General features: G+C 37.6%; 2 protein-coding genes across 6 annotated transcripts in view; one reads left to right on the forward strand and one right to left on the reverse strand.

Annotated features, from left to right (window-relative positions):
• The window catches only part of NUDT6 (nudix hydrolase 6), a 54,095-nt gene extending 38,526 nt beyond the window's left edge, over window positions 1-15,569 (forward strand). For all 5 annotated transcript variants that reach the window (XM_059169013.1, XM_059169012.1, XM_059169015.1 and 2 more), the window contains 2 exons: window positions 10,354-10,408; window positions 14,745-15,569. In XM_059169013.1, the coding sequence (XP_059024996.1) occupies window positions 10,354-10,408; window positions 14,745-15,142 (453 nt within the window). In that variant the 3' untranslated portion in view covers window positions 15,143-15,569. The remainder of the gene's footprint in view (window positions 1-10,353; window positions 10,409-14,744) is intronic.
• Window positions 9,810-25,679, reverse strand: part of FGF2 (fibroblast growth factor 2) — a 67,039-nt gene continuing 51,169 nt past the window's right edge. Inside the window, 2 exon segments of the mRNA XM_059169011.1 lie at window positions 9,810-15,798; window positions 25,050-25,153. Coding sequence (XP_059024994.1) covers window positions 15,613-15,798; window positions 25,050-25,153 — 290 coding nt within the window. The 3' untranslated portion in view covers window positions 9,810-15,612.

Genomic DNA, 25,679 nt, shown 5'->3' on the forward strand with positions numbered 1-25,679 from the left:
AAGTCAATGCCTGGCTTCAATCTTCAAATGCCAGACCTACATTCTTGTTAGGGGCTAATGCAGCTAGTAGCTCTAAGTTGAAACCAGTATCCATTTACTGTTATAAAAATCCCAAGGCCTTTGGCATGTTTTTATTTTTATTTATTTATTTATTTATCTATTTTTATTCTGTTAGTCACCATACAGTACATCCTTAGTTTTTGATGTAGTGTTCCATTATTCATTGTTTATGTATAACACCCGTGCTCAATGTAATCCATGCCCTCCTTAGTACCTATCACCAGGCTCACCCTTCCTCCCACCCGTCCCTTCTAAAACCCTCAGTTTATTTTCCAGTGTCCATAGCCTCTCATGGCTCATCTCCCACTCCGATTTCTCCCCCTCTTCATTTTTCCCTTCCTTCTTCTAATGTCCTCCATGCTATCCCTTATTTTCCACAAATAAGTGAAACCATATGATAATAGACTTTCTCTACTTGACCTATTTCACTAGCATAATCACCTCCAGTCCCACCCATGTTGATGCAAAAGTTGGGTATTCATCCTTTCCGATGGCTGAGTAATATTCCATTGTGTATATGGACCACATCTCTTTTATCCATTCATCTGTTGAAGGGCATCTCGGCTCTTTCCACAGTTCGGCTGTTATGGACATTGCTGCTATGAACATTGGGGTACATATGGCCCTTCTTTTCGCTACATCTGTATCTTTGTGGTAGCTCTATTTTTAATAGTGTAGCTCTATTTTTAATTTTTTGAGGAATCTCCACAATGTTTTCAAAGTGGCTGCACCAACTTGCATTCCCACCAACACTGTAAGAGGGTTCCACTTTCTCCACAACTTCTCCAACATTTGTTGTTTCTTGCCTTGTCAATTTTTGCCATTCCATCTTTTGTATGTCTTCTTTGGAGAAGTGTCTGTTCATGTCTCTGCCCATTTTTTTTTTAAAGATTTTATTTATTTATTTGGCAGAGATCACAGTAGGAGAGAGGAAGGGAAGAGATCACAGAGAGAGGAAGGGAAGCAGGCCCCCTGCTGAGTAGAGAGCTCGATGTGGGACTCGATCCCAGGACCCCGAGATCATGACCCGAGCCGAAGGCAGCGGCTTTAACCCACTGAGCCACCCAGGCACCCCAATCTCTGCTCTAATCTTAATTATTTCCCATCTCATGCATGAGTTAGGTTTAATTTGTTGTTGATTCTCCAGTTTCTTAAGGTGTAAAGATATTTTGTCTGTTTGGGATTTTTCTTTTTTTTTTTTTTTTTTTTTTGAGTGAGGCTTGGATGGCTAGGTTATTTCCCTCTTAGGACTGCCTTTGCCATATCCCATAGGTTTTGGATCAATGTGTCTTCATTCTCATTGGTTTCCATGAATTGTTTAAGTTCTTTGATTTCCGGATTGACCCAAATATTCTTGAGCAGAATGGTCTTTAGCTTCTAAGTGTTTGAGTTTCTTCCAAACTTTTTCTTGTGGTTGAGTTCCAGTTTCAAAGCACTGTGGTCTGAGAATATGCAGGGAATAATCTCAGTCTTTTGGTATCAGTTGAGACCTGAATTGTGACCCAATATGTGGTCATTCTAGAGAAAGTTCCATGTGCCCTCGAGAAGAATGAGTATTCTGTTGTTTTAGGGTGGAATGTTTTGTATATATCTGTGAGGTCCATTGGTCCAGTGTTTCATTCAAAGCTTTTGTTTTTTTTGTTGATTTTCTGCTTAGATGATCTATTGCGGAGAGTGGAGTGTTGAGGTCTCCTAAAATTAATGTATTATTATCAATATGTCTCTTTATTTTGGTTAACAGTTGGCTTATGTAGTTCGCATCTCCCATGTTGGAGGCATAGATATTTACAATTGTTAGATCTTCTTGTTGGATAGACCCTTTAAGAATGATATAGTGTCCTTCTGTATCTCTAACTACAGTCTTTAGCCTAAAATTGAATTTGTCTGATATGAAAATGGCTATCCTAGCTTTCTTTTGAGGTCCATTGGCATGAAAGATAGTTCTTCATCCCTTCACTTTCAGTCTAGATGTATCTTTAGGTTCAAAATAAGTCTCTTGAAGATAGCATATGGATGGATCCTATCTTTTTATCCAGTCATCAGCCATTCCGTTTTATGGGAGCATTTAGACAATTCATATTTAGAGTGATTATTGAAAGATAAGATTTTATTGTTATTGTTTCTGAAGTCCTTATTTCTATAGATTGTCTCTGTATATTTCTGTTCTATATCACTCTTGGGTCTTTATCCTTTTGTAAAACCCCCCTTAATATTTCTTGCAAGACTGGCTTAGTGGTCACATTCTTTCTGTTTCTGCCAGTCCTGGAAGCTCCTTGCCAGATAAAGAATTCTTGGCTGCATAGTCTTTTCATTTAGTACTCTGAATATGTCTTGACAGCCCTTTCTGGCTTACCAGATCTCTGTGGTCAGGTCTGACATTATTCTGATGTTTTTCCCTCTGTGCCTAAGGAATTTCTTACCCCTAACTGCCCTTAAAATGGTTTCCTTGGTCCTAAGATTTGCGAGCTTTACTATTACATGCCTGGGGGTAGATCTGGTCTCCTTGATCTTGGGAAGGAGTCTCTCTCCCTCTAGGACACAAATGCTTATTTCATAGTCCAGATTAGGGAAGTTTTCAGCTATGACTTGGTCAGCTATACCTTCTAGTCCTCTCTCTCTCTCCACCCCCTCAGGGATCCCTATAACTGTGACATTGGAATGTTTCATGGCATTATTTATTTCTCTAAATGTGTTTTCATGGATTTTAAGCTCCCACAGGCAGTGCACACCCCAGCAAGCCTCTCAGTTGTTGACCGAGGCCCCCACTTGTCTCTGTATCCCATGCCACCAAAACTGAGAGTGATCCTGGTGCGGGCAAGGTGGCTGCCGTTCCCAGGACCATGGGCTCCAGTCCAAGCTGGGTCCTCTTGGCTGCAGCAGCACCCAGCCACCAGCCCCAGGGACCACTGACTCGAGTCCCTCCCTGATTGGCGGTGATGGCTGCAGCCGGTCCCTGGACCATGGCCTTAGGTCTGTACCTGCAACCACCCAGCCCCCAGCATTTGCCCCTTAAGCCCCTTTGTTCTGTTTGAGCCCCGTTATCAGTCCCTTCCGGTCTTGCAGCCTCTGGTCTCCAAGCTATTGTGGGTCCCCAAGTGCAGGGCACATTTGTACTGGTGTGTTACTTTCCAGTGGCTTGCTTCTGGTGGCTCCCTCCCTCTTCTGTTTATCCTCTGATATCTGTCTGCACAATCCCATCTACATCTTGTGTACCTTTTGACTGATGATCCTCTGCCCCTGTGGAGATCCAGACATATAATCTTACATCTCAGGCTGATTTCATGGGTGGGTTCAGGGTGGCTTGGTAGATTTCTGGCTAAATTCAGGGACCGGTTGTAAAGAAGTCCGCCACTTCTCTGCCATCTTGGTGGAACTCCCCAAAGCATTTAAGAATTATGCTAAATCTACTCTACCTGTGGTCTATAAATGGAGCAACAAAGTCTAAATGTAAAATGTTTACAACATAGTTTTACCAAATATTGCAAGTCCACTGCTGAAAATTGCTGCTCAGAAAAAAAGATTCGTTTTGAAATATGACTGCTTATTGACAGTGCACCTGTTCATGCAAGAGCTATGATGGAAATGTACAATGAGATGCATGTTGTTTTCATGCCTGCTAATACAAGATCCATTGTGTAGCCCATGGATCGAGGATTCGTTTCAGCTTCCAAGTCTTATTATTTAAGAAATACATTTTTTAAGGCTACAGCTGCCATAGCTACTGAATCCTCTGATAGACCTGGGCAAATTGAAAACATTCCAATATAAGAATTTTTCATCTACATTGAAAATCTGTTGTGTATGTAGCCATCTTGAATCTTGACATGGAATGGACCCTTGATGAAGATGCTTTGAGGAATGTTGAAGTGACAATAGGAGATTTAGAATATTACATAAATTTAGTTGATAGAGCAGCAGCAGGGTTTGAGAGAATTGACTTCAATTTGGAAAAAGTTCTGTGGGCAAAATGCTATTTGACAGCATCTCATGCTACAGAGAAATCATTCATGAAAGAGTCAGTAGATATAGCAAACTTTTTTATTGTTTTAAGAAATTGCCACAACTACCCCAGTTTTCAGCAGCCACTACCCTGATTAATCAGCAGTCATCAGAATTGAGGCTTGACCCTATACCAGTGAAAAGATTATGACTTGTGCTCTATGTTATGTAGCTACTTTAAACATCATAGCAACCTATTATCATCCTCATTTCATGGGCTGGGAAACATAACCAGAGTTAAGTCTTAAAGTACTCTTACGAAGAACTTTTCCTCTACCAGCTTAGGTGCTTGAGGAGCCTGTGAATTAACTGACAGCAGATTAATATGAAAGTTTGGGGAGTACTCCCTGAACAACCAGGAGTAGAGGTTTGTATATCAGGAAAAGGGGAAGTGAGAAATAGGACTTCTGTGTTAAATACATATGGCTGCTTCTGATGTTTGATTACGCTGTGGCCCATCTGAGTGCTAAACAAATTTGTTTCCTTCCTGGCTGGAAGCTGGCAGCAAGGGGTGTATGGCAGCTTCTTTTCAGAAAGTTCTGCCTTTAACCAGATAAGGGCAACTCAGAAAAGGCTTCTTTCTTCATCTTGCTATATCTCAGATGTCTTCAGTTTAAAGTAATCTTTATGCCATTCTGGTGGGTTATATGTCCCTTCATTTGGGGCTACACATAGCTAATGCAAAATAAGAAATGCTATCCAGCTGCTTCTGGTATCTTTGAACTCAAAAGGCCTAGAATCCACACCCCTGAAAAGGAGGCTTCAGCTGGCTGGTGGCTCTGGGGAAGGGGTGCACAGTGAAGTTTATGTTGGAAATTCTAGGAGAATTGCATACTGCATTTGGCCGATGCTCTGGAAAGGAACTGCTATTGCCAGAAGGAAGTGGCGTTTCTAAGGCAATCCAGAGCCACGAGCGTATGGAAAGCCCGGAGGAGGCAGACAGAAAGGGCTGGTCCCTTCTTCCTGCTCCAGCCTTGCAGTCTGTTCCTGGAGCCTCAGAGGGAGTGAGCTGGCAAAGCAGAGGCTGGTTGGATGGGTCCCAGCTCCAGTATTGGAGGAGGGAAGGAAGAGCGTAGAGGGTGGAGCTGAGAGACAATAGCAGCATCAACTTACTAGAAATGCACATTCTTAGGCCTCACTCCTGACCTGATGAATCAGAAATGCTGGGGATGCTGCTCAGCAATTTTGTGTTAAGAAGCACCCCCAGGTGATTAAGGTACAAGCAAGTTAGAGAGCCAGTAAATGATAACACTGAGCTTCTAATCTCTTCATTTGCTGATTTTCAAACTTGCTAATGATTGGTTAAGAATGAGAAAGTGCTACTTTTCAGAATCTGTGATCCCCCTCTGCTAATAGGACAAATTCACATTATTTAAGACTTATGAATTAAGTAGGACTGATACTCCTGCTTAGGGTTTTTACCTCTTTTTAAGTTATGACAGTATCTTTTGAGCAATAAAATATAAAAACAGTATTTGTGTATAGTTCAGTATTGTAATAAAAACTGCAAAGTGAGACACTGAATCATATCTAAGTTCTGTTATTGTGGTATTAAGTGGAATTCAAGCATGAATGATAGCTATTAACCATAAATAATAGGATTATTTTCAGACATCTGAGCCAGTTTTTCTCCTTTCTTTTAAGTGCCTCATTCTCCCTAGGAATAGTGCAAAGTATTTCTTGTACAGGAAAGTTTAACCTTCTTCACCCCAAGCATATGCATACACTGAAACACAAATCCAAAAATGACCCTTAAAACTCATCCTTTCTCCTTTCCTATCTATATATGCCAATTCTTTAAAATAAAAAACTTAACAGTGAATAAAGAACTGAGTTAATAGTAGGAGCCTATGCATTCATTCACTAAAGATTACTGATACTACATATACTATTTTGCAGGCTCTGTTCTAAGCACTAAGCAAACATTAGTGAACAAAGTGAAATTTCTACATCTTAAATTCAAATGAATAAGATACAAATAATAAATGAATAAATAATATGTAAGTTGGTAGTAGGTGTTACTAAGAAAAATGTAGTAGTACATGGAGAAGGAGTGTCTGGTCTTGCTATATTGTGCATTAATTTCTGTAATTCTAAATTGCTTTCTTTTGCTGCTTGTAAAATTCTCTATCATTACTTTTTACCATTTTAATTACTATGTGTCTTTGTGTGGACCTTCTTAATTTGCTTTTGTTAAAGGTTCTCTGTGACTCCTGCATCTGGATTTCTGTTACATTCCCCAGATTCAGGAAGTTTTCAGCTATTACTTCTTCAAATAAATTCTCTGCCCCCTGTTCTCACTTCTTCTGGGACATCTATGTGAATGTTAAAATGCTTGCTAGTATTGCTAAGTTCCCTGTGTTCATTTTCTGTTATTACTTTTTCTCCCTCCTGTTTAGCTTGATTGCTTTCCATTACTCTATCCTCCAGGTTGCTTATCCATTATTCTTCTTCCTCTAGTCTACTATTTATTCCATCTAGTGTACTTTTAATTTCAGTTCTTCTGTTCATCTCTAATTGGTTCTTTCATGTGTTTTTTATCTCTTGAGTGTCTCATTGAGGTCCCCAACTCTTCTCAAGTCCAGTATCTTTTGACCATTACTTTAAACTCTCTATCACACATATTTCTTATCTCTGTTTCATTTAGTTTCTTGCTGTGATTTTGGCTTGTTCTTTCATTTGGAACGTATTCCTCTCTCTCCTCATTTTGTCTGACTTCCTGTGTCTATCTATGTGTTTCAAAATTCAGTTATGTCTCCTGCTCTTGAAAGTAGTGGCCTTTTGAAGAAAAGGTCCTGAAGGGCCCTGTTCACCAGAACTTACTCTTCAGGGGTGTCTCTTATGTGTATTGCCATGTGCCCTGCTGTTGTAATTGAGTGGCTTTTGCAATAGTCTAAGCATGGTTCTCTCCTTCTGTTGTGGGGGCAGAGTTTGATCCCTATGTTGTTGTGCCAGTCTGGGGCTGCCTTGGGCTTGAGTTGAGTCAGACCAGGCATTTGCCAGGGGTGTGTGATAGCATCAGACTGCTGGGTGCTGTTCTTCTGTTTCCCAGGGATTTATCAGAGGTGCAATAGCATCAAACTGCTGGGTACTTCTTGTGTTAGCTAGGTGTGCGTTGGGATGAGACAAGATTATGGTCCTCTTACTCCATCATTTTCCCTGGAAATTGCTGTTATTATTATTTGTATTGCTAAGCCCAGTTAATGGGAATTTTTTTAATTAACCCCAAATTATATGCTCAATTAATTTATGACAAAGGAAGCAAGAATATACAATGGAGACAGTCTCTTCAATAAATGGTGCTAGGAAAATGGAGAGCTACATGTCAAAGAATAAAATTGGACCACTTTTTGACACTATATACAAAGACTCAAAATGGATTAAAGACCTAAATGGGAAGGAGTGCCTGGGTGGTTCAGTTGGTTAAGCATCCAACTCTTGATTTCGACTCAGGTTGTGATCCCAGTGTTGTGGATTGAGCCCTGAGTCGGGCTTCATGCTCAGGGGAGTCTGCTTCTTTCCCTGTCCCTGCCTCTCTCCTTCTGCCACCCCCATTTCCCCAACCCTGCACACACAGACTCTCTCCCAAATAAATAAATCTTTAACAACATCAAAAAAAGACCTAAGTGGAAGTTTGTTTTAATACTAAAAGAGGTGAGAAGATAAACTCAACCCTCCACTGATCATATCTGCAACATAACCAGGTTTTCCAAACCACTTAACTTAAGCCTTTCTATCTACCACTTTGAACTAAGTGCAGGCTCAAGCTTTCTGCAAGAGAGAAAAAAAGCTTTTTTCACATAAGCTCTTTAAACTCAAGTGGTGCCAGCAGCAAAGGAAACAGTTAACAAAATCAAAAGACAACTGACAGAATGGGAGAAGATATTTGCAAATGACATATCAGATAAAGGACTAGTGTCCAGAATCTATAAAGAACTTAGCAAACTCAACACCCAAAGAACAAATAATCCAATCAAGAAATGGGCAGAGGACATGAACAGACATTTCTGCAAAGAAGACATCCAGATGGCCAACAGACACATGAAAAAGTGCTCCATATCACTCGGCATCAGGGAAATACAAATCAAAACCACAATGAGATATCACCTCACACCAGTCAGAATGGCTAAAATCAACAAGTCAGGAAATGACAGATGCTGGCGAGGATGCGGAGAAAGGGGAACCCTCCTACACTGTTGGTGGGAATGCAAGCTGGTGCAGCCACTCTGGAAAACAGCATGGAGGTTCCTCAAAATGTTGAAAATAGAACTGCCCTATGACCCAGCAATTGCACTATTGGGTATTTACCCTAAAGATACAAATGTAGTGATCCAAAGGGGCACGTGCACCCGAATGTTTATAGCAGCAATGTCCACAATAGCCAAACTATGGAAAGAACGTAGATGTCCATCAACAGATGAATGGATCAAGAAGATGTGGTATATATACACAATGGAATACTATGCAGCCATCAAAAGAAATGAAATCTTGCCATTTGCGACAACATGGATGGAACTAGAGCGTATCATGCTTAGCAAAATAAGTCAAGCGGAGAAAGACAACTATCATATGATCTCCCTGATATGAGGAAGTGGTGATGCAACATGGGGGCTTAAGTGGGTACGAGAAGAATAAATGAAACAAGATGGGATTGGGAGGGAGACAAACCATAAGTGACTCTTAATCTCACAAAACAAACGGAGGGTTGCTGGGGGGAGGGGGCTTGGGAGAAGGGGGTGGGATTATGGACATTGGGGAGGGTATGTGCTTTGGTGAGTGCTGTGAAGTGTGTAAACCTGGTGATTCACAGACCTGTATCCTTGGGGATAAAAATATATGTTTATAAACTCAAGTGGTGCCAGAAAATGCCAGAGTACCACAAAAATGTATAGTTAATCTTTCCATACCTGTGTTTTATGAAATAATAAAATGAAATTAATTTAAGCTGTTTGTAGTCCTTATATCTACAATTTTCCCCCTTCTAGTAAGTTCATAATTTAATCAATAGTCTCTATAGTCAAGTCTAGATAAAGATTTTAAGTTATTGTTTGGGGGAAGCATTTTCTGCCCCCATTATAACATTTCTTTTGTTAGAAATAGAATTTATGGTGGTGAAATCTAACATTGTATCAGGAAAAAGACTGGATAGTTTCTATAGAAATAGCTTCTGGAACGATTTCATAACAAAATCCCAAAGACAGTGTATTAATGTAGAGATATGCATAGAGATATATTTATACATTAATAAAATATGCTTTATAAATCAATCTCAAGTCTGAGCCAGATGGGGAAGGATGGAAAGCCTGAATTCTATACCCACATAATCAACAGTCTGTGGAAACTGGGAACCATGCCATTGGTCTCCAACTTAGAACAGTTGGGAAATGACACATTCTTTATGAAGCACTCATCCAGGAAATGAGTGGGTCAAAAAGCACACCAGTAAAAGGTCCATAAACCTGTTTTATGAATGAAGCTTGAAGTGTACAGTTTCCAAGCTGTAGGACCTTTACAAGTACATAATAATTTTTCATTCTGCAGTTTGTCATTTTAATATATATATATATATATATATATATATATAAAACAGAATTGTAATAGGAAGAAAGCCATGTCCGCCTTCAGAATATTGTCCCATGCCATTTCATATTTATAATCATTTTTTCCATATGTGCTCTCACTCTAAGAACATATATTCCCACCTGCCCTCCACCAAAATATGAAATGATACACACAAACACAGAAAACAATTCAAGCTTAAACTAATCAAATTTATTCATACTACCCATGAAAAGCAATTACATATGTATATAAAATCATAACACACAGAACAAGAGAAATCTGATTAGACACACAATACAGAAAATAAATGTGAAAATTAAAAATAGCATACTTTAGTTATTAAATTTATACTGTACTTTCTACTTATTTATAGCAGCATCTGTAAGATCCATCTATTTGTTAATAGTTAACTAGCAGCAAAATTCTTAAAATTACACAAACTCAGTAGATATTTCCCTCCACTGTTTTATTCATACAGAATTTATCACATTAACCAAACAAAACCACTTCTATTTCCTGAAGGAAAAGGTAGGAAAAGATTTCTTAAGTAACCAGTTTCCCCCACCCAAGAAGAAGAAGGGTAGAAAAAGGAAGGTGAAGGGAATTTGCATGCCATTACCAAAAGATAAATTCTCAACGCATTGACCAATTATGGGTGGATTTTGTGGGGTCTCTATGTATGTGTTAGTGAATGAAGCTATGTTAACTTTATTTTCTGACTTTATATTGCAGTTGAAAAATATGTGGAAGTTTCCAGGAGGCCTGTCAGAGCCTGGAGAAGATATTGGTATGTATACCTTACATATTTTTAATTGGCTTGGAAATGTTCGGAAATTTATGTTTACTTTGTTTGCTCTATAGCTGAAAATAAGATTTTAAATTTTCTAATGGGTTTAGACTGAGAAATTTCAGAGAAGTTACTTCAGGGCTTATATAAAATTAGCAGCAAAACTTGTAATATTACAACTTATCTCACTAGTATAAAAAAATACCATTAGGCGCATACCACCTATTTTGCTTAGGGTTGCTTCTAGAGTAATTTGTTTGAAAATAAAAAGCTTTGTATATACATTAGTAAAGTTTAGCATTAAGGGTGATTTTGGATATGACTAATATTGTTCCTGGAATTAAACTATAAGAAAACACAAATTCTTGACCATTTCACCACACAAGGATGAAATAACTTTTAAATGAATAACTTTTAAATAACTTTTCAATGAACTTCAAAATAAGTATTTATAAACTCAGTTATAGAGCAGTAGTGACTTAATTCCCCTTTATAAAAATTCTGTCTACTATTTATTTTAAATAGTCAGGAAGCCAAAATGTAATAAAATGTCACATACAAGTGAGTCTCAACTGAGAGTTCCTTAAAGCAACTTCCTGAGCTCAGTATTTCAAACAAATGTGACATAAGCTAAGAACTCTATGTTACTGAATCTACAATAAATAGAAGAAAGAATAAAAACAAAGTTTTCCTCCCTATTCCTGACCCTTGACTGGGTCAAATGCAGTCTGCGTCATAAGAAATCAATAGATGCCTCATTTGGTATCACTGTAATTTTCCATGATTTTTCCTCCATATGCATGTCCCCTCTTTAGCCAACATTTATATATAAAGGCAACTTTCGAAGTTATCTTTAAATATTTTATTTGAAAACGTATATATACTTGAAACTTCATTTTTTAAAAATGTTACACAGATTAAAATGCCCTATACACAGTACATAGCCAACTCCTAACAAACCATAAGTAAATTTACTACAATGAGATATATCCATAGCAAATTTTGGTTTTCAGGTACTTATGGATCTTCTGCTTAGAGTCCATTGCTTAGGTCTTCCGTAGAAAGATTTCGTGGTGGTACAAGTGCTAAAAGAGAGGGCCATTTATTTTGGAACACCTAATTAATCTCACACTACCCTTATGTGATATATGAGAGTGTGTGTGAGCTAATTAAATTTATGTCTTACATCCTCACCCAATTTATATTAGGCAAAAATCAGGCTACAGGAGCTATGTTTAGCTTCCTCCTCTGCATCTTGCTATCTCAAAAAGTCAGTTGACTTTTTCCTTTTGAGTTTTTTCAGATTTTGTAAATTTTCAAGATACTTACATTTTAATGCAAATGAAGAAACACATTTCCAAGCCAAGTATGCGTAGTTTTAGTTTTAAGTATACTCCAGAACTCTTCAAGTCCAGATTAATAAAAAAAAAAAAAAAAAAAAAGTGAACTCTGAATTAAGTATTTGTGGTTGGTACAACAACCCACCTATTCAGCCATGAGGAGTTATAAGAAAAGCAGCCACTGGCATTCCTTGTATTGTGTAGGAGTATTACTAATTAAAGCTAATAAAATCCTGATAAAATCCTGAAACAGCTAGAAATGATAACTGACAATAGAATTTTGAAGGATTATGTCTGTCTATATTAGAGCATTTCCATCTTCCAACACAATAGATTATTCTTAAGGATAAAGTCAAATTACCCAATAATTATCAAAATTATGTTCTTTAAACTCCGTATTTAGGAAAGTATGTAATATACTTTCGGAATAGAGCCATCACAAATGTGCACACATTCATATTAGCTCTTAAGTAGTAAATACTAGTTAACTGAGAAACACTAGTTAACTGGGAAACGCATTTGTTTGGAATCCTTCATTCTTTGATAATACTAGGTAAATGAAACACTCTTATCCATAATGCTTAAAAAAACTAAGGGGGTCATATACAAAACAGAATGCAATCTTCGGGCTTTAAAATAATACCCTAATAGTACAAAAGTATCTACAAGGTTAAAAACAGAGAAATTGCCTTCCTAAAAAAATTCACTACTATTGACAGAAAGAGAATCTCCTGCATGGTCAAAGGACCATAAAGCAGTGGGGGCTGCTCAGAGCTCATCAGTGCACCAGAATCAGAGGGAAACGCCAGGAAAACCCACAAGCTGCACAGTCTTTCCTATTTTCTTTCAACCTAATCCTATTAAATATTACAAAATAGAAATAACAAAATAAATTCCATTTCACTGTCCTGTAACTAAACAAAACACTGTGTGACATATTTAAACATAGCTCTCAATCAGCAAAAATAAAAACAAAACCCTCTTGGTTCTTTAAACATATAAAACAGTAAATGTTATTTCAGTTCAGCTTACAGTACATTAAAATAAAAGTACAACAGAATAAAGCAGTTTATCTGCATAAAATTTTTTTTTTAATTCTTATCAAAAAAACCTTGGGGTAAAGATTTCCATCTTGAGATGGAAGGACTCACTCATACCTTGATTGGAAAAGCACTTATCTACTCATTCAGTTTTTAGTCCAGCCAATGCTATGCTGATTCAAATTAAACTGATCAAACTACAGAGGCAGTGCTGACTTCCAATCAGCTGCTAAGGTGACTGCTTAGTAGAGTAGATCCACTCACTAGTCTGTCCTGTGCCTCCATGATACATAAAAAGGCTAGACTCCAAATGAAATGCCAGACTTTGGATTAGTGGTACTAAAAGTTTAACAGAACCCCCATGGTCATTTTTCAAGGTGTTAAAAAAAATAAACATTTAAACAATAGCTAAGTGAAATCAGCAAATTTAAGACTAGTGCCACAATCTCAGATATATTAAATCTACCAGATTTAATAACAATCATATATTGTATTCCAAGCTGAAAATTATTTGTATTAAGAAAGGTTTTCCTTTTATTCACATACATTCTTTCATGTTTTTAATTTAAACATGGTTAGAACTTACTGTTTTAATCTATGGCAAACCTCAAGGGAAGGGGAAGTCAGCATGTAGTTCAAAATGGCAGACAAATAAATGTCTTATATTTTAGAACACTTTGCTTTTCCTGTGCATATTTCCAGAGCTGTTTCTTAGTGGGATGGGGGTGGGGAGGAGACACACCCACAAGCATATGTAGGCAATTAAGACAATCTATAGTCAGAATATGTGGAAATTGAGATTTTTTCCTTGACTTCCCCTTCCTTGCCTATTCTTCATCAGTAGGACTACTGAGAAGGCAAATATAATTTTCTATTTGACAAACAAGGACACAGCATTGAATAGAGATCTTTGAACAAAAATCTATGCCTGTGGCAATTGTGACATTGGAAAGCTTCCAGCAAACTGAGCAAAGAACACAGCTTTTTAAAGAATTTCTCATGACCACTCTGGGAGACAGTGACAGAACATCCCAAAATTAGAGAAAGCCCATTTAGGGGGTTCTTCTGGAGATTTAGAAAAAGCAACCAAAATCCTGCTCCAGAAATTTGCATAATATTGAAAATAACCAACCTTATAAAATGTGAAACCTTTGTCGTATTATAAAATTCTGTAAATTACAAGACATTAATACAAAACCTTTCTTAATACAAAGTTTGTTTTTACAAACTTTCTTAATGCAAGTTTGTTTTTACAAATAGTTTTACAAAATAGTTCTTTGGAATCTCAAGGAACAAAGGAAATGCCAAAAATTACCATACTGGGATTCTACTGACAGGATAACTAGGGGAGCATAACAGAATGGTTAGAAATGAAACTGTTCTAGATGTCAGAGGCTTGACAGCCCCAACCAGGATCACCGGGAAGGATTTGAACTGTTCACAGCTCAATACATTCTGTAGCTCTACAGACTTGTGAGGAAGAATGAATCACTTTTTCTCAATACTGATGTGTATAAGTTTGGGCGGTTTTGATGTATGACCACAAACTGATATATTTCAATAATGAAATATATCATCATATATATCATATCACAAACATATTTCAATAATGAAATATGTGGGAATATTAACTGCAGGAACCTGTGTTTTCAATTTTTGGGAAATAGAGCCAGAAGAAGTTAAAAATGTGACTCCCAAAGTATACAGGTAGGTAAGCCTGCACATAGCAGCCAAAGAAATATTCAGTATTTCAAAAGCTTCTACGATATACACTGGTAAGAAAATTCTTTGGTGTTTCAGGATGTCCAGAAGGCAAAGAGTTTATGTTGAACACTTTCTTAGGATGGTTTTTTGTTTCTCAACCTTTAGATAATGCTACTTTATCTGAAAATCTTTGATGATTAAAATTCTAAAAATGTGATTCTTACTGATTTTGTACATCTTTCTTTTATGTAGGAGACACAGCAGTTCGAGAAGTTTTTGAAGAGACTGGTATAAGATCAGAATTCAGGTCCCTCCTGAGCCTTCGGCAACAGCATACCAACCCTGGAGCTTTTGGGAAGTCAGATATGTATATCATCTGTCGCTTAAAGCCACATTCATTCACCATAGATTTTTGCCAGCATGAATGCTTAAGGTGTGAATGGATGGATCTCAGTGACCTGGCCAAGACTGAAAATACAACTCTCATCACCAGCAGAGTTGCTAGGCTGCTGCTGTATGGGTACAGAGAAGGGTTTGACAAGATTGATTTCACCATGGAAGAACTTCCGGCAGTTTACACAGGCTTGTTCTATAAACTCTATCACAAGGAACTGCCAGCCAATTACAGAACTATGACAGGAATGGATTAAATCCATAGTTACATGTTTTAAAAAATTTTAAGTAAATTGCACATGCAGAATAATGTGTGCCGTACTATAAAAAGTAGTGGACATTTAGGGTTAACTAAATATCTGACTTTAATATTCTAATGTTTATAATTTTCATAAGAAAACTTGTTTGATGAAAACATGCAAATTTTAAAAGCCTCTTTCCAAAGGAAGCAAATGTATGAAAAAGATTGTAGCACTAAGTAAGCTTCAATGGGTAAAGGCAAATGCAATACAAAAGGTGGAAGTCTATACATTTTCCGGGAATTTTTGTTGCTTTTCTTTAGTAAGGCAATGGTTAAATGTTTACTCTTAGATAAAAAGGTTATCTGACCATTCATCCAAACTGAGCAGATAGCTGTACACATTTTTCTTTTCTTTTATTTCATTAATAAATTTCAAAAATATATGTCTTCTTCCATGTGACATGAGATCAGATGCTGCCGTTAAGATCAGCTCTTAGCAGACATTGGAAGAAAAAGTATAGCTTTCTGCCCAGGTCCTGTTTTGGGTCCAAGTTTATACTGCCCTGTTCGTTTCAGTGCCACATACCAACTGGAGTATTTCCTTGACCGGTAAGTATTGTAGTTATTAGATTCCAATCGCTCAAAGAAGAAACACTCGTCGGTAACACATTTCTGAAAAATAAAGGAAAAATAAGTAGTTACTTTTATATTTTCATATGAAATACTTATGACACTATACTGCCCGTTCTGCTCAACCAGCAGCAGTGCTCTTTGCTTGAGAGGGACAAACTAGTTTGCAAGATTCAACAGACCAGCTCAGCGGTGGGGTGCAGGAAGGAACACAGCAAGTCAGCAGAAGAGCTTTCAAACGCCTCCTCAGATGAAGAATCCAAGGACCTTCACCAGCCCCGCCAAGGGAACAGACCAGGTGTTTAGGCAGCAAGAACACACAGATTCGATGGGAGCCGCCCTGCCTCAGACTTGAAACACCCCGTGAACAGCTTTCACAAAGGGGGTTATACCCACTAACAAAGAGCACACTACACTTCGTGAAGCCCACAGCTGTGGCTTCCAGCTTGGTATTCATAGTGCATCCACATTCCTCCCAGTCCACAGGCAGGTTACCAGTCAGGGGTCATTTTTACTTTTATCAGGGTTCCATGCCAGTGATGGAAGGGTAACCCAGAGGTAACCTTCCTAAAGAAGAGGGTTTCGTTAATACTTTACACACAGAAACAGAACCAATTCCTTAAATTATAGCAATTTTTTTCTAGTGGTTACCATTTCCAAGGCATAAAAACAATATTTTATAGAAAATAGCTAACGTATATAATGCCCAAAAACTAAACTGGAACATTGTATGATTAGAATTCTCAAAACACAAGTAGATAACGGAGAATAAGTAACGTAGACCATATTGATTTCTGGCAGTGTCTTGCGGGAGAGGAGACTATTCTCCCTTTTTATTTCAGTTCAGCTATTAATGGGGTAGGGATAGCTAGCTTTACAAATAGTTAGACCTGGAAATACTATTCCAAGTAATGGAGTCTAATAGGCTGCTACATTATTTCAAGTAAATGTTCAAAAATCAACTTCACAGGGTAGACTGATGATAGTTACTGGCCTCTGGGGAATGTAGACTGATGATAGTTACTGGCCTCTGGGGAATGTGCTGGGTCGGGGTGGGGGTGGTTGTCAACAAATTATTTACTCTAAGGGAAGAAAGGAAAAATAATTTTTCATATTAGATAGGAAGAGAGGATTATAAACTCATAGAAAACCATATAAATTTATACATATTTATATCTATATATAAATACAACATGTATACATAGGTATATGACATAAACCTTAATGAGTTTACCAGATTCCAGCTCAAATCTAGGAAACTTCAGGGTTAGGAAAACACACATTCAAAAGACTTGAATCTTTTCCCAGATTCTTTAGTTCTAAGATAAACTAAACAGTGGCACAAACTGTGAGAACATAAATCAATGAACAGAACAATGAAAAGAGCTGGCATAACAACCAAAATGAAAATGATCTGAATGTAACAGGCATCTCAGTCATCCAAAAAAAGGGTGTGGTATTAGATCCTATAATCTGCTTCTAGGGATAAAAATTTTACTGAATATTTACTTGGCTTTAATGTTTTGATCACTGTTAACTTTTAAAAATGGATATATAAACTTATCTAACTTGCCCACTTTTTGCAAGAAATTACTAAAGCAACTTATCTTTGTGATGCAAATAAATGACAGGTAGCATTACAAAGAAGCATACATTGCACAAGGACACAGCTATGTGATCCATGTGGGGTAAAGATAAAAGTGTGATAACATGAAACACTTACACCTAGGAAGATGTGGATATTCCGTAGCCAATACTTTCACTTTACCTTTGGTGAAATTTATTTTGCTTTTCATGTTAATTGAAGTCAATCTGTGTTACTTTGTCACTTTTCAGTGCCAATGATAAAAATCTTCCTCTTCCCTATTCCAGGTTTAAGATCAGGAGTAGAAGAAGCAAGCACAAGTAAAGAGTCAAAAAATCATGATGATCATAAAGATAACATGAAAGATCATCATTAAGCTTCACAGGCCAAATCCCCAGAGGGAGACCTAACTATGTCAATTTTTGGATATTCTGTCAGCCTCCAGGGTGCCCGACACATATAGTATGTGGTCAATACACATTGTCTTCATTAGAATGCCCAATATTCATCTCAAATGCAACATGTCCAAAACTGACTTCCTCATCTTTCCCCATAAAACCTGTTCCCACTCATAGACTTCCCTATCTTAGTTGATGGTAAATCCACATTCTAGAACATAAACCATTTTGAAAATGTAGTTCGTTTTCAAGTCTGTAATAGTTTAGTAAATTTACGTATCTGAACATTGAGCACAGATGCAAGTTTTCGTTCCTTCCCCTTTGTTTTGTAAAGGTACAAGTAACTTCTATAAAAAAAGAAAAAGTGGGTTTATGATGTATTATCCACTTAATCACCAGTACTATTGCTTTCCTCTGAAATACTAGGAACTGGCTGAGAAGGCAGAACCTGTTGGTATGGTATGTATCCCAATAGACCAGGTATTGTAGGGAGTACCAACTGAGCACTAATTCCATTGCCCATAAGAGCAATGAGGGCTCCTTAGAGAAATGGCTCATCCTAGACTATAGTAAGGAATATAGAGGATGAATGTGGAGCATCTTGAAGGCCATTAGGAAGTGCTCAAAATCCTCCCAGCATTGATGGGGGTGTGTCAGAGAATATAGGAGCCAATTTTTCCAATTGAAAAAAAAGCTCCCAATGACCATAGCAAAAACATTTTGAACAAAATAAATAACACAGTATTGGATTATAACCCACAATATAAAATAAACACCCATGAGTGTATACTGATATAAGTGATTGAATAAATAAATGGAGAATAGACAAATTTCTCATGCAAAAGAATTCCAAATTTGTAACTATTTCTCCCTCAAGGGAGATAGACATGGAGCATTAGCCCCATGTACAATGACTTACTTCCAAAGAATTACAGGGTAGAAAGAGGCGAAAAAAAATAACTTCATAGTAAAGACAAATAATACTTCAGCCAGATTATCAAAATTTACATAAGTCATGACACAATGAGAAAAGAAATAAGAAGCAGGGTAATTTCTCCTCCTCACTACCATCTCTTCCACTTACGCATCAATTGCACAAATCTGGCCCTCTGTTAAATGTCAGATTTGAACTTTATGGCCCTTCCCCCATGTTCTGTTTTTTGGATTGTTTATTCTTTTACAGTACTTTGATTTTTCAGTTTTGGCTTATGAGGGAGTTTGCTCAACATGGATCCAAAAATGCTTTGCTTACACCACTTCTGCGAATTAAAAACAGACATGATGTAAGTATCAGGGTTGATTACTTCAGAACAAAATAAAACACACAAATTGTGAAAAGTTAAAAGCAAATTTGACCTTAATCTTTGTATATGCATATAGATTGTGTAAAATTTTATAAGACTGGTTTCTAAAAGCAATAATCCTCATTAAGTAGTAAACTTTGCATTTAACCTAGTGTTTTATCTTTCAAAAATAATATACATTCCTCTTCAATTACTGTATTTTTCTGACAAACCTGATCAGTATATATTGTCAGTCTCAATAACTAAGCCCTCAAAAATCTATTTTCCCTACTTTGCTGTATATGTAGGTCTCATTTCATTTTTAAGGCCCCTCAACTAAGAAAGTTATTCTATAGGTTAAAAAAATATATTTTACTTTTACAGTAATTAAATGTATATATCCTCAGAGAATACATTTTCTTCTATGTTTCAGAATATTATGGTCCACACAAGTTATATACACATTTCTATACTGAGATATCTTGTTCAGGATATCACGATCTATAGCATTATAGAGAAATCGACAGGCAATTTTCTAGCACATAAAGACCAGGCACACTTTCTTTACTAATGCCAACAATGATGTTGTTTGGGGACTTTAATGTAAAACTACAGTTAACCTCACTATATGCAGTTTTAAAAACCTACAGTTTTGTGAACACATAAGAAATCATAAATCCTAATATTTGTTCTGGACCTCTGTTGTTCATGGCACCAAAGTTTATCCCGCTATGGAAAGGAGTAAGAGTCTGTTGTATATTAAAAAACTACTCAAGTTCAGCCTCTAACTATAGGCTTTGGCAGTTAAAAATAGTTACTCTTTAAACTTTTGGATTTTCTAGTTTCAAAAGGGGGTGGGGGAAAGACCCTTAAATGTTTTCAAACAGTGAGGGTTCCTTAGTCTTCACAATTACTATGTGAAGGTATTGGAGGAAAAAACCCGTCTTGCTTCATACTCTCAATTGGTAGCAATCGACATAACATGACTCTTAAAAACCAAAATATTTTACGTGTCCAAAGGAAATGAGAATGTTTTGCAAATCACTGCAGGAATCATAAACAGGGGAGAAGGCAGAGGAATCCAGGGATATGCCATAACACAACAGTCTGAAATGGGGCCAGGTAGAAGAGTGGAAAGAATTATGCCTATGGCAAGTGCAAGTTCATAAACCCCAGTTTCTCAGGTTATAAGGGACATCTGCATTCCCACGATGGCTAGTGGTCACAATACTGGACTTATACCAAAAGTTGCTATTAGGTTTTTTTTTTTGTTCTGGTTCAGCTTTTTATATGCTAGCTGTCTCTTCTCATTGTCACCTGAGTGAGGTCTCTACTGACATCCCTGGCGATGATATCTTTTACCATCAGTAATTCGTCTAAACCCATTAAATGTCTGGCATAGATAATACTAATAGCCAAGGGTCAAGACGTTTAATTCTTTGCCTAAAAGTTGCTGTTGTTAACAGCTCCCTGCCTATGGATCTGACTCAGAGAGAAATATGTCACTGACCCACCAACCTTGACTTGATGGTAGGGGCACTTCTCCCCTGAAAACTGACAGACTAATTTGAAAGAGAGAGGACTGCTGCTGAAAAGTCAAGGAAGCAAGCCACATACACTGAATTAGGTAAGACTGGAGATTAACATTTGAACTTGGCAAGAATAGAGCCTATGATAGGAAGGACAACAACTGAATCTTGGCTGGTGCCAATGCTCAAAGGAAATTGATAAATCCCGAATTTTCTATTTATGTGTTCCTACATAGTTTGTGATAAATTTCTAAGCACTGCTAAAGTAACTCTTACTATGTCAACTTGAAGGGAATCTGGTGTATTATATATGAATTAGCATATATCCAAAGAGATAGAAACATATTTAAGACTAAATAAAATACCTTAAGCTTGTGAAAGGTCCCGCTGAGTTAAGGAAGAAACTATAAAACACTTTCTTTCAGAGCACTTTCCACTTCTGATGGCACAGATTCAACATTTTGGAAAAAAAAACTTTCCGAAAGTTTGGAAAAACAGTTTGGAAAGCTTAACAACTATATACCAAGAGAAGAAGTCACGATTCCCTTAATTCTAACTTGGAGAGAATTCTGTAAGAATGAGAAGACAGTTCAGTTTTCATGTATATTGTTCTAAATTCATCTCCTCTTTTACGGACCCCAGTAGTTTCAGAGATGCGCTTTAAAGTAGAGTACCTTCTGTTTTCATCACTTTTGACAAGTATGAAGCTTTTCATCATTACAGATGAACATAAATTCCAGCCTATGTTCTGGAGATAAAGAATCCCTCCCATGAGTATCTTACAGGCCACCGTGATTACCAGGTTACTGGATCTTCTAATCTCAGTAAGTGGAAAACTACAGGATAAGAATTTCAAATCATTCACTGAGCCAGATTAAGAAAGAAGAAAAGTGAGAGCTTTAAAAGCACTTGACTAGTACTGTCTACAGTTAGTCATAACAAAAGCAAAGATATGCATCTCCTTTATTTTCTCCACCACCTTCACTGTTTGACAATAGGCAAAACAACACCAAGCCTTTGAGGAAGCCATCATGATTCACACTACATGTGTTTTGTCACATCCTGACGTGAGAAGAGTAGGAATAAACTCTCCTCTCAACAAACTCAAGGTCATCCAAAATTACTGATTCACTGTCCTGGAAATATTTAAAATGCTCCTTTGGTAGATTCCTAACCTATTACATCATGCTTTAAGTTGACAACAGACTGGTAGGAAAAAAGACAAGAACAGTACAAGTCCCAAGTAGTCAATCTTCTGGGACTGTATTTTTTGCCCAGGAACCACATCCATTTCCTGAATTTGACTATTATCTATGTGCTGATGACACCCAAATCTCTATATGGACACAGACCTTCTTCCAAGTTCCAGACCCACAAGTACAACTATGTAGTGAACATCCCCACCTGAATTTCTCTTCAGCAACTCAAAAGAGGTAAGTCTAAATTTGAACCTGTGTTACCTTTTCCCAAAACTTGCTCTTTTCCTCCTTCCCCTTTCTCATCTACTTTCTTATCCAAACCAGAAACCTGGAATTTTTCTCTCTAATTCACTCCTAAATCCAATCAATTTCAAGTGCTAATACTTCACTCAATCCTGTGCTCTGTCACTGCCAGGCTTTCATCATGACTTGCCTGGACTATTACAATGGACTTTTAAGTAACTGGTTTGTCTCCAGCACTGTCAGCCCCCTCAGACCCTTCTCTCCACTGCTGCCAGAGTGATGTTTCTCAAATTCAAAACAGATTGTGTCTCTTCTTAAAACACTTCATATGATAGTTGACTGTAGAGTACCCCTGGGGATAAAAATATATGTTTATAAAAAATAAAAAATTATATATAAAAAAAAAAACACTTCGACTTTCCACTGCTTGTAACACACGAAGTAGAATGCATTTCAGCAGGCAGTCTACCTACCTCTCCAGCCTTCTTTCTTCCCTTCCACTTTGCATTTCCTTTGCACTTTAGACTCCTGCAGTAGTGAATTATTTGTAATGCTACAGAAACACCTCCTAAGCCTTCTGCACCCACGTCTTTGCACGTACTATGTTCTAAAAGTTCTCTGTATCCTCATCTCCACTCCTCTGCTCCCTGACTGCCTGATGAATTACTTCCTCCACAATACCTAAAATCCTATTGATGAGTCCTCTTCTAAGACAAGTTTAATCATTTCCTTTCTTGTATTACTTCCTATGTCATAATACTTCTAACCTCCTATCCAATATTACTGTGCATTTAACCAAGGTATAGAAGGAACACATCAAAACCCTTACAATTATTACAAATACTTACTTACACTTCTGCCTCCCCAGGACTGTGATTCATTAAGGGCACAGACAATTTTGTATTTAACTTTATAACCCAGATGCCTATAGCACAGCATTTGGCACACCGTATGCTCAGTAAGTATTGGCTATTCTTGAAGAGGATTCTAAAGTTTATTCTACTACCAAAGCAGGAGTGCACACCATTATACCCAGAGTTATTTATCCTGTAAAAGTCACACAAACTGATAATATATCAACAGAAATATATCCTTGTCAAACGATCAATCAGATGATTGAAATATTCTTTTTCTCTGTAAGTCTGTTTTGGTACCTTCAGAAATCCAAAGGTTGTCACTCGGAAAATATTTTAAAAACTATCTGTAGGTGCACCTGGGTGGCTCAGAGGGTTAAGCCTCTGCCTTCAGCTCAGGTCATGGTCTCAGGGTCCTGGGATCAAGGCCCACATGGGCCTCTCTGCTCAGCAGGTAGCCTGCTCCACCGCACCTGCCTGCCTCTCTACCTACTTGTGATTTCTCTCTCTGTGTCAAATAAATAAATAAAATCTTTTAAAAAAAACAAAAAAACAAGATGTAGATTCCTAACATATTACATCATGCTTTAAGTTGACAACAGACTGGTAGGAAAAAAGAACAGTACGAGTCCCAAGTAGTCAATCTTCTGGGACTGTATTTTTTGCCCAGGAACCACATCCATTTCCTGAATTTGACTATTCTCTATGTGCTGATGACACCCAAATCTGTATATGGACACAGACCTTCTTCCAAGTTCCAGATCCACAATTACAACTATGTAGTGAACATCCCCAGGACCCTGAGACCATGACCTCTGTATAGCTTAAAATACCACAACTGCTCTAATATTGGATCTCTAATGGGAGAAAGTTATAGCCAATGGTAACTGGCCAATGGTATTGGTATCATGGCTGTGGTTTGTGTATACACACACACACACATTTTTACATAAGTGTCCCATCTACTTCCCCAGAGACTGGTTTATTTCTCTGCAGTATTTCCCACGTATTGTGTCTGCCCAACAGGCATGTAATCCTTTTCTAATGACAATGGTGGGGTTGACAGGGAGGCTGCCATAGTGAAAAGAATACTAGCCAGGAGCTAATACTCCTCACTGGCTGTGATAAAAAGTAAAAAAATGCAGTCCTTGTCCTGAATGAGCTTATATATAAAGGAGAAAAGGAAGAGGAAGTAAAACTTTTGAGGACTTATTATGCATGACCTGGATTTTGGCATTTGATATAAATTATCTAATTTAGTCCTCACAAAAACTCATATTGATAAAATCATTATTTTTAAAATTAATTTATTTATTTTCAGCACAACAGTATTCATTATTTTTTCACCACACCCAGTGCTCCATGCAATCTGTGCCCTCTATAATACCCACCACCTGGTTCCCCCAACCTCCCACCCCACCCCCGCCACTTCAAACCCCTCAGATTGTTTTTCAGAGTCAATAGTCTCTCTTGATTCACCTCCCCTTCCAATTTACCCCAACTCCCTTCTCCTAACTCCCCATGTCCTCCATGCTTTTTGTTATGCTGATAGGATCATTATTATCTCTGTTCTTTTTTTTTTTTCCAAAAATTTCTTATTTATTTATTTACTTGACAGAGAGAGACAGATCACAAGTAGGCAGAGAGAGAGGGGAAGCAGGCTCCCCGCCATATCTCTGTTTTATAGGTAAGGGAACTACCTCAGAATAATTTGCTCAAGAACACACAGCTAATATGTGGCAGTGCCACTATCAGTATCTAGGTTAAGAATCCACTTCCTCAGCTTTATTCTATACTGCAAACATTTTGCACGTGAAATCTGAAAGAAGAAACTTAAAAACTGATACTCAAAATTGTATATATATCCATCCCACTGATCTTCAAACAAATGCACAATATAAAAATTCTTTTTTACAACTCAGTGAAATGCAGTGACTTGGAGCTCAGGCTCTAGAGTCAAGACTGCCTCAAGTGCCATCCAAGTTCTACCACATGTGAGCTGTGTTTCCCTGGTTACTTACTCACTCAGAACTTCAGTTTTTGTATCCATGAAATAGAGAGAGTGGTACTATTTTATAAGGTAAATATGAAGATTAAATTAGATAATACTTACAAAATCCTTAATAAATACCAATACTAGCAAATTAACAGCAACAAAACTCACAAAGAAAAAAAAAAACTTACAAAAAGAGTATTACTTACAGAAGCCAGTAATCTTCCATCTTCCTTCATGGCAAGATAGCGATTTGCACATACTCCTTTGATGGACACAACCCCTCTCTCTTCTGCTTGAAGTTGCAGTTTGACTGTAATGGAAAAAAATCACCTTTGTGGCATCACAGAAAAAACACCTGTCTGCACATTTACATGATATGAAGACAGGGGCAACCAGCTAATCCACTCGGGAGGGTTGGCAAGGTGGGGGGCCGGGGATGGGTGTCAATTAGATCATATCAGGATGAGATGCAGAACCTTTAGAACATGAGTACCTGTAGAATCTCTTCTCACTGTATAATATGTATAATAGTATCAGTGAGAAGAGTAGCAGAATGGAGAATGTTTTCCCTTGTGCAGTTAGCTTCCACTTGGCCCTGTTAACTGCTTACATGTTTTAAAGAAGTGAACATATTTTAAAGTACATAAAAATGTAGGGGCACCTGGGTGGCTCAGTCAGTTAAACCACCGACTCTTGCTTTCACTTCAGGTCAAACTGTCAGGGTCCTAGTATAGAGCCTGGCTTCAGGCTCTGCACTCAGCGGGGAGTCTACTTGTGGATTTTCTCCCTCACTCTGCCTGTCCCCCTGCTCATGCTTTCTCTCCTTCTAATAAATA

This window comes from Mustela lutreola, chromosome 1 (assembly GCF_030435805.1).
Source record: "Mustela lutreola isolate mMusLut2 chromosome 1, mMusLut2.pri, whole genome shotgun sequence".
NCBI lineage: Eukaryota > Metazoa > Chordata > Mammalia > Carnivora > Mustelidae > Mustela > Mustela lutreola.